General features: G+C 38.2%; 1 protein-coding gene across 2 annotated transcripts in view; it reads left to right on the forward strand.

Moving 5' to 3' along the window:
- PCCB (propionyl-CoA carboxylase subunit beta) overlaps nucleotides 1–9,514 on the forward strand; it is a 195,451-nt gene that overhangs the window by 141,539 nt on the left and 44,398 nt on the right. For both annotated transcript variants that reach the window (XM_004381427.3, XM_023735989.1), the window contains exon 10: nucleotides 8,644–8,767. In XM_004381427.3, the coding sequence (XP_004381484.1) occupies nucleotides 8,644–8,767 (124 nt within the window). The remainder of the gene's footprint in view (nucleotides 1–8,643; nucleotides 8,768–9,514) is intronic.

The raw sequence follows: 9,514 nt of genomic DNA on the forward strand, positions 1-9,514 counted from the left end.
TTGAGTTGTCTAATTCTGAAATTTTATTGTTAATCTTCTGGATTTCTGATTGCTGTCTCTCTATGGATTCTTGCAGCCTATTAAATTTGGCATTATGTTCGTGAATAACTTTTTTACATTCCGCTACTACTGTGTCTGTATGTTGCCTGGCTGTTTCTGCGCTCTATCGAATTTCCTTTCTTATTTCTGGAAGAGTTCTGTATATTAATCTTTTGTATTCTGTCTCTGGTAATTCCAAGAAGTTCTCTTCCTCCAGAGAATTTATTGATTCTTTATTTTGGGAGCTTGCTGAAGCCATCATGGACTGCCTGTTCATGTGACTTGATATTGACTGTTGTCTCCAAGCCATCAATAATTTATTACAATTTCATTTTGTGTTTGCTTAGTGAGACCTAGCTTCTTATTTTGTTTTGTTTGCATATGCCCAAATAGGCTGCTCGTGTGCACTAGTTTGATTTTTGACACCTTTTGATCTTTTAATGTCCTGTCACCAGGTAGTTGATTCTGTAACTAAGTATGTGCACGCTGGAGTTCGTTAAAATTTCTTATATGGGATCAGCTCTGGTGTGCAGGTGGTCGATCTCCAAGTGTGTGATGCAGGCTCTAACCCCCAGGTCTAGAGAGGCATGGGTGATTGGTGCAGGCACTGGACTCTGGCTGTGGTAGGGGATCACGCGCTGAGCCAGGCAGTGGGCCGACTGCTGCCCCTGAGAGTCTGAAAGAAAAGCATGTCCATATTTTCTAGGGTGAATAGGTAGGTGAGTTTTGCAGCCGGGCTAAGAGTGCCCCAGTATGTTGGCTGCAAAGACCTGAGGGTACCACTTTTTCTTGAACTGCTGAAGCAGGTGACTAGGCACTTTCGGAACTATCACCAGTCCTCAAGACCCTGCTGCAGATCGATAAAAGTGCCTAGTTGAGGGGCAGGGCTGTTTCAAGGGTCACAAATCTGCCCGTTCACAGCTGAAGCAGTTGAAGTTAAACTTCAGAGGTTTGCCCTGTTGTACTGTGGTAGTGAGGGCTAACACTGTTGAGATGGGTCCCCACAAGTCTATACAGGGGTGTATGGCACTCACAGTTTGCACACCCTGATTTCTATGGCCACCAAAGGAGTTGTGCCGACTCTGTGTTCCTGGCCTCGGGGAGCCAGCAGCTTCTTTGTTCCCTCTCCAAGGCCAGGAGAATGGGTCAGGGCACCTTTTGGGATCTATTTCCCGTTGCAGAGCGTGGAGGTAGGCGGTAAAAGGGAGAGAGGTTTTTCCCAAAGCCAGTGCAGAGTGCAGAGGTAGGAGGTAAAAGGGAGAGAGGTTTTTTCCAAATGGGCTTTTTTTTTTTTTTTAACTCGCCGCAGAAGGGTGTGCGCATCGTACTTATCCTAGCCTCTTGGGAGCTGCTCTTCACTGGTTCAGAGTGTCCAAGCAGAATCTCTACTGCCAGGTCTCTCTGGATGTGGAAACTGCTTCTCGAGCACACGCACAGCACAGCTGTTTGCCTGCTTCACCGCGGCCCGGCGAGGCTGTGTCTCTGCTGTGTTGCCGCCACAGCTCTAGCGCTCCTCACCTCTTCCAAACGGTCTTCCTCTCTGGTATGACTCAGATGGATTTCTTAACCTTGCCTTTTTCAGGGCTGCCAGATGTTCACATAGAATCAAATCACTTATTTTTCCAGGTCTTTGTTGTAAGAGGGATATAGGAAGTATCTAATTAGTCCGCCATGTTGACCACGCCCTATAAATCTATCTTAATATATTTCCTGATACTGAACTAGTCTTGCATTCCTGAAGTAAATCGTACTTACTATATTCTGTTTCATAATGTTTTATTTGGGATTTTTGCATCAATATCGTGTAATATTAGTCTGTATTTTTCTTTTTTTGATGTATTTGAAAATCAAGTTTTGGTGTCAGTGTTGTACTTACTTCATAAAAAGAATTTGGAAGTTTCTCTTCTTTTTCTGTATTCTGGAACAGTTTAAATAGCACTGGGATTATCTGCTCTTTAAAAATTTGGTAGGCTTCTCCTGTGAAATTGTCAAAGTTTAGGGATTTTTTTTTTTGAGGTAATAGGAGTGCGTTTTGATACTTTCTCCGTTCTTTAATGTAAGTACTTCTGTTTAAACTTTCTCTCTTCTGGGGTCAGCTTTGGTAAATTAGATATTTATAAATTATCTATTTTCTTCCAGGTTTTAAAATCTGTTTGCGTAGGGTCGTGCATAGTAGTCTCACAAAATTAATGAAACTTAATCTTTTTAAAAAATTAATGTTTTATTGTATTTTTGGTGAAAGTATACACAGCAAAACAGGTTCCCATTCAACAATTTCTGCACATAATGTTCAGTGACATTCGTTACGTTTCACTTTCTGTCAACATTCTCATTATTTCTGTTCTAGTTGTTCCACTTCCATTAATTTAGTCTTACTGCCCTCCAGAATTCTCTTCTATGCTTTAGAGTACCTCTTGTGCATTTGGTCTCATATGGATAATTTTTAAAAGAGCTCAGTTCTCAAGGGTGAAATTCTTTACTTTTTGAGATCTCCTGCTATTTAGTTAGAAGATGATTTCAGGGGATAGTTTCTGTTCAAGGTTTAAAGAGTGTCTCATGGCAATAGTCTTGGTGATTCCTCTAGTCTGATCTTAATGACAAAAATTTCCTCTGTCATTTCTTACTTCATGCTTTATTTATTTACTTATTTTGATTGTGGTACCTAGTGGTTCATCCGTTTTATTTATGTATGTCAAGAAATAAGCCTTTTTGATTAAATTATGCTAGTGTTTTGCTTTTGCTTTTTTAAGACTCAGTGTTTTTGGTTTTTATATTGATTAATTCCCCTTTTTACTTCAATTTACTTTTTTTTAACTTTTGAATTGGAAGTTTAGTTTATATCTTTCTGTTATTTAATTTTTATTAATATTTAAGTCCATAGCAGAGAACAAAGCTAAGAAATGTCGTGTAGCTGCTTAGCCATTTGCCCATCATTTCAATTATAATGGCAGAAATGGAAGCTGGATTTTGGTGGATACCTGGTAATCTCTGCTATACCCTCTTAATATTTTTCAAATAAAAGCAAGTAATATATACAAACTAAAATTTTAAAAAAAGTGATAGGCATGTATAAAGTGAAACACAAATCTCTCTTTTGTCCCTTTCTCTTCATATCAGTCTTCTTTCCTAGAGGTAACCACTATTAATTTTCTTGTGTATCTTTCCAGAAAAAAAAATTTATGCATATGCCAACTATATACCTATATATATTTGCTTTTAACTAAAAAAATTGAATTAAAATACTTCCACACTTTTTTTTTCCACTTTCTTTATCACAACGTATGGATTTATCTTAGCAATTGTAATGACCATGTAATACTCCATTGTGTGGATGTACTATAATTTATTTAAACATTACCCTGCTGATGGACATTTAGATTCCTTACAGTTTTTCCTATTATAGGTATACTGCTGTAATAAACCTCTTTCTCTCTCTCTCTCTCTCTGTGTGTGTGTGTGTGTGTGTGCGCGCGCGTGTGTGTGAGATCTTACTATATTTTTGTGAGTATATCCATTTGGCCAGCACCCACCAGCAAAATTTGGTTAGTAAGTATGAATATTGTCAAAAAGAAATTTCCAGATAGTCAAAGTAATGGTGGCCTCCTAAATCTCAAACTCTCTGCACATTGTCCAAAAGCTGTTCAGGTCAACAGGAAGAACAAATAAAACTAATATCCCCACGCCTCCATCATAACTGGAAGACAGGACATTACAAACTTCAAATAAATCTAAAGTAGAACAATAAACACTAATTTCTAGTAGAACAGTTTCTTGAGCTCCCACTACAAGTCTCTGTGGAGAGTTGGGGTGGGGGCTATTCTTGAGAAATTACACAGAAGAGAGAAAAGAAGGTTGAGATAAAATAATTCCCAGGAAAGAGAAAGTTCATTCTAAGGTTGAAAATACTGAAAGAGAGCCTAGTTAGATCACATCAGTGACTTTCATGGAAGGTACTTAAAAGTACACACAAACTCAAAAAGGCAGTCATGGAAAGGCATTGCTTCTGGAGATAAAGGGGATAAGGAAGGGAGAGGCACCTTTGGCAGTTGTGAAGTGAAGGGAAAATGAAGCAAGAGGGGTAAATTTATGTACCTGCAAGACAAATAAAAGCCGAAAAACAGAAGGACACACTACACTTTCCCCACTGGCCTCCCTAAAATCTAGCCACTCATTAATTAAATTGTACTGTGCTCTACTGACAGAGGAGGGTGCTCTTTATCTAGGAATCTTGTTGACCATCTCAAACTACCAACCCTTTCCACAAAATTCAGAGATACAAGTAGCCTTCATTTATATAAAGCTACTGTAATAAAACTTAACAATTAAAACAGTTGATGAAACTCCCTCCACTGTAAAAATCAACCATGAAGCACATGATCACACTTCAGTGAATTTAGTAGCCTCAAATAAGCATTTGAGGTTATGAAAATCAGAGATTCAGAAACTAACGACAGAATGGATAGGAAATAGGAAAAAGTAAAATTAAAACTGGTTGAATTCAGAAAATGGCGGGGGAATGTTTCCCCCCAAGGTGTTCAATGGAGAATGGGGACAGTGGTGGTTCAGTGTCTTCTTGCCTTCCGTGCAGGAGACCAGGGTTCGATTCCTGGTCAGTGCACCTTATGTGCAGCCACCATCCATCAGTGGAGGCTTGTGTGTTGCTATGATGCAGAAGAGGTTTCAGCAGAGCTTCCAGACTAAGATGAATAGGAAGAAAAGCCTGGCAGTCTGCATTAAAAAATCAGCCCATGAAAAGCCTATGAATCACAATGGTTCAATTCACAATCAATTATGAGGATGGTTCAGGACTGGGCAGCATTTCATTCCATTGTTTATGGGATTGCCATGAGTTGGGGGCCAACTGAATGGTAGCTGACAGTAACAACAAGGGAAAATAAATTTGAATGAAAATTTAATAAGGAGCATTGAAAAAAAGTGGGGAAATTAGAGAATACAAATGAGATAAAGAAGTAAAAAGGATCAGAAAGAAAATGGTTAAAAAGTAAGACAGGCAAAGAAGACCAAATATACATATAATTGGGTTCTTTGAAGAAGACAGTCCAGTGGAGCAGCATGAGTACTTAAAAGTATCATCCAAGAAAACATTCTAGAAATAAAAGAAGACCTGAATCTACAAAATGAGTGCCCACTGAGTACCTGGGTAAATTGACCCAGAATGATCAAACTTTAGCAAATACCCAAGTATACCCATTAGGTTTTAAAAGTAAAGAAAAATCCTCAGGACCTTTAGGCAACAGGATCAAATAACTTAGAAGAGCAGGGAATTAGAATGGCATCGGTCTTTTCAAAAGTAACACACAAAGCAAGGCACAATGAAAAAGCATTTTCAGGAGACTCAAGCAAAGAGTCTATGCCTAAGGATTTTATATCTAGCCAAGCTGAACTTCGTGTATTAAAACTATAGAAGACTGGTTTTAAAAATGCAAGCACTGAGGAGATTGTATTCCCAACCCCTTCTTGAGAAATCTAATAGAGGATGAGCATCATCCAACCAAGGGATGATGGGAAATTTCAGCAAAAGAACTGATGATGATGATTTAACATATTTAATTGTAAATCTGAGACTAAATGGTGGGGATGAGAGTGGAGATAACATATAAATGTTACATGCTTAGTTACAGAAAAAAATGCAACTGAAAAAATGGGAGGAGAAAGAAAAGGGAAAGAGTATAGCAAAATAAGTTTATTAATGATTGAGAATCAACAGATATTAAAAATAGACAAACCAGTTAATAAAAGGTTAAATAAGGAAACAGGACTAAGCACAATAAAAAGTTAAGTTACAAAGGTGTCATGGATTGAATTGTGTCCCCCAAAACTATATGTCAAGTTGGCTAGGCCAGGATTCCCAGTATTGTGTGATTGTCCATCATTTTGTCACGTGATGTGATTTTCCTACGTGTTGTAAATCCTACCTCTATGATGTTAATGAGGCAGGATTAGAGGTAGTTATGTTAATGAGGCAGGACTCAATCTTTACAAGATTAGGTAGTATCTTGAGTCAGTCTCTTTTGAGATATAAAAGAGAGAAGCAAGCAGAGAGATGGGAGTGAGGGGCTCATACCACAAAGAAAGTAGTGTCAGGAGCAGAGCGCGTCCTTTGAACCCGGGGTGCCTGCGCTGAGAAGCTCCTAGGTCAGGGGAAGATTGATGACAAGGACCTTCCTCCAGAGATGACAGAGAGAGAAAGCCTTCTCCTGGAGCTGGCACCTTGAATTTAGACTTCTAGCCTCCTAGACTGTGAGAGAATAAATTTCTCTTTGTTAAAGCCATCCACTTGTGGCATTTCTGTTATAGCGGCACTAGATAACTAAGACAAAAGGTAACTACTAGAACAAAAATACAGACCTTCCCAAAGAAACTAAATAAAACATATCACATTAAGAAAGAGCAAACATAGCATGATACACATAGTAATTATAACAAAATAATATGACAGAGTAAAAACCAAATATTTATCATACCAATAAATGTGGTTATTGTCTTAACTGACATAAATGGGCTTACCTCATTTATTTAAAGAAAAGAGTGTTCGGTTTGTCTCACAAAGCAAGACCAACTATATGCTGTATACAGGAGACGCTTAAAATGATTCATAAAGATGAAAAATAAGGGATGAACAAAGGCATGCCAGGAAAAGAGAAACAATAAGAAAGCAGTGTTTGTGATTCTTATCTCAGTCAAAGTAAAATTCAAGTATTAACTGTGACAAAGAAGGACATTTTCAAATGCTAGATGCCACAGTTCACATTAATGGCAAAAAAGATGTAAAACCTCTATGCACCAAATAATATAAAGCAGAAACTATGGGAGATCCGAGGAGATATAGGTAGAAACACATTGATAATAGAAGACTTAAATACACCATTCTTAGGACAAGGCAGGTCAAATGGATGAAAATAAGTAAGATGTAGGAGACCTAAATAACATAATAAGGTAGATCTTATGGATATATTTCAGACTTTACACCCTGGTAATAGACAATCTTATATTAAAGTACACATGGAACAGTCACAAAAGTTGATCATATATTAGGTCAGAAAGAAAGCATCATTAAATCCCATAAACCAAAAATATTACGAACACTGATCAAAACTAGAAAGTAAGAACACCAAGGAGAAAAAAAACTGAAAAGCACCCTCCCACCTGGAAATTAAATAAATTTTTTATTAAATAATTCTTAGGTGAGACGGAGAAATACAAACCAAAATGATAGGATTTCTGAAGGAAAAAAGAATGAAAACAATACACATCAAAGTCTGTGGAGTACGTTTAAAGCAATGAGCAGAAGAAAATTTATAGCCTTAAACGTAGTAAAAATGAAAGAAGGAAAATAAATTAGGTTTCTAGCTCAAAAAGCCAAGACGAGGCGGGGTGGAGACCTAAAATAATCAAAAATAAAAGAAACTATTTAGTAAGGATAAATGCACAAATAGGTAGGGAATAGAAAAACAATAGGTATAATGAATAAAATAGAGCAAACTCCAGCTCACTTAGTCAAGAAAAAAGGGAGAAAGCACAAATACAGAAATGAAGTGGGAATGGAGAATGACCATTGAAACAGGAGAAATTTAAAATTCAGAAGGGACTAGATAAAATGGATAATTTCCTAGGAAAACACAGCTTTACCAGAAATTGACCCCATTAGAGGTAGAAAGCCTAAACAGACCAAATTCCATAGAAGCAACTACTTCACACACAAAAAAGCACAAAGCCCAAGTTTCGTGTGGAAATTCTGTGAAACCCTCAAAGACCAAATAGTCCCAATGCTAAGGAGTGGCTGGTGGATTCAAACTGCTGACCTTTTTGGTTAGCAGCCAGGCTCTTAACCACTGTGCCACTAGGGCTTCTCCAGAGCATAGAAAATGGAAACACACACACGTACACACACTCACAACTTACAAATTCTTTTTATGAGGTAGGTATAATATTGATACCTGAACTTGATAAAGATAGTACTTAAAAAGAAAATTATCAGGTTAATGTCACTTACTAATATTGATGCAGCAATACCAAATGAAATATTAACCTAGCAGACTCCAACACCACATTAAGATAATAAACACCGTGACCAAGTGGAATTTGTTCTAGGAATGCAACGTTGTCTCAATATTAGAAAATCTAGAATAAACTGTTAATCATATTGATTATCTCTATAGATGCTGAAAAAAGTCTTTAAGACAATTTAGCACCCATTCCTGACAGAAACACTCTAGAAAATAGGAACTGATGGATACTTTCTCAACATGATGAAATTTAGTGTACACCTTTTCAAAAGCCTGTGTCGTATTTCACAGAGAAACATTAGAGGTAGTTCCACTAATCTCAGGAACAAGACAAGGATGCCCAGTATTTCCACTACTGTTTAACATTGTGTTGGAAGTATTAGCTCATCAAATTAGACAAGAAGAATCAATTAGAGGCAAAAGCCTTGAGTGTGTGGAGCTGCTGCCATTGCCTACTGTCTTGTTTCCTTGGATAACCTTTGGTATGGGGGGCAACTCCAGACAGTGGTGTGTATAATTCCTGCATCTTTTACTTGTCTTTACCATTTTGAACACAGAGGTAAATTTATTCCTACAGGTTGTTGACGAGCGAGAATTTTTTGAGATAATGCCCAGTTATGCCAAGAACATTGTTGTTGGTTTTGCAAGAATGAACGGAAGGACTGTTGGTATTGTTGGCAACCAACCGAAGGTGGCCTCAGGTAGGAGGGATCACGGAGGGGGAGCTACCTGGGCCTGTGGTATCTACCTTCTGCCTTTCACTCAGACATGGCCTTCTATGGCCAGACAAAAATCTCAGATAGATGTTGTTGTAGAAGTTCCTTTCTTTTTTATTGTTGACATCTCAAAATACTTCTTTCGTAACTACCTTTTTTTTGTTGTAGTTTAAGTGAAAGTTTACATTTCAAGTTAGTCTCATACAAAAATTTATACATACATTGTTATGTGACCCCAGTTGCTCTCCCTGTACTGTGACAGCACACTCCTTTCCACCCTTGAATTCCCATGTCCATTCAGCCAGCTCCTAACCCTCCCTGACTTCTCATCTCACTTATGGACAGAAGCTGCCCATTTAGTCTCATGTATCTACTTGAGCTAAGAAGCACACTCTTCACGAGTATCATTTTAAGTCCAGTCCAATCTTTGAAGAGTTGGCCTCGGGAATGGTTTTAGTTCTGGGTTGGCAGAGAGTTCAGGGGCCATGCTTTCCGGGGTTCCTTCAGTCTCAGTCAGACAATTAAGTCTGGTCTTCTTACTAGAATTTGAGTTCTGCACCCCATCTTTCTCCTGCTCCATCAGAGACTCTCTGTTGTGTTCCCTGTCAGGGCAGTCATTGGTGGTAGCCGGGCATCATCTAGTTCTTCTGGTCTCAGGCTGATGAAGTCTCTGGTTTATGTGGCCCTTTCTGTCTCTTAGGCTACTACTTTCCTTGTGTCTTTGGTGTTCTT

Source organism: Trichechus manatus, unplaced genomic scaffold (assembly GCF_000243295.1).
Source record: "Trichechus manatus latirostris isolate Lorelei unplaced genomic scaffold, TriManLat1.0 scaffold00084, whole genome shotgun sequence".
NCBI lineage: Eukaryota > Metazoa > Chordata > Mammalia > Sirenia > Trichechidae > Trichechus > Trichechus manatus.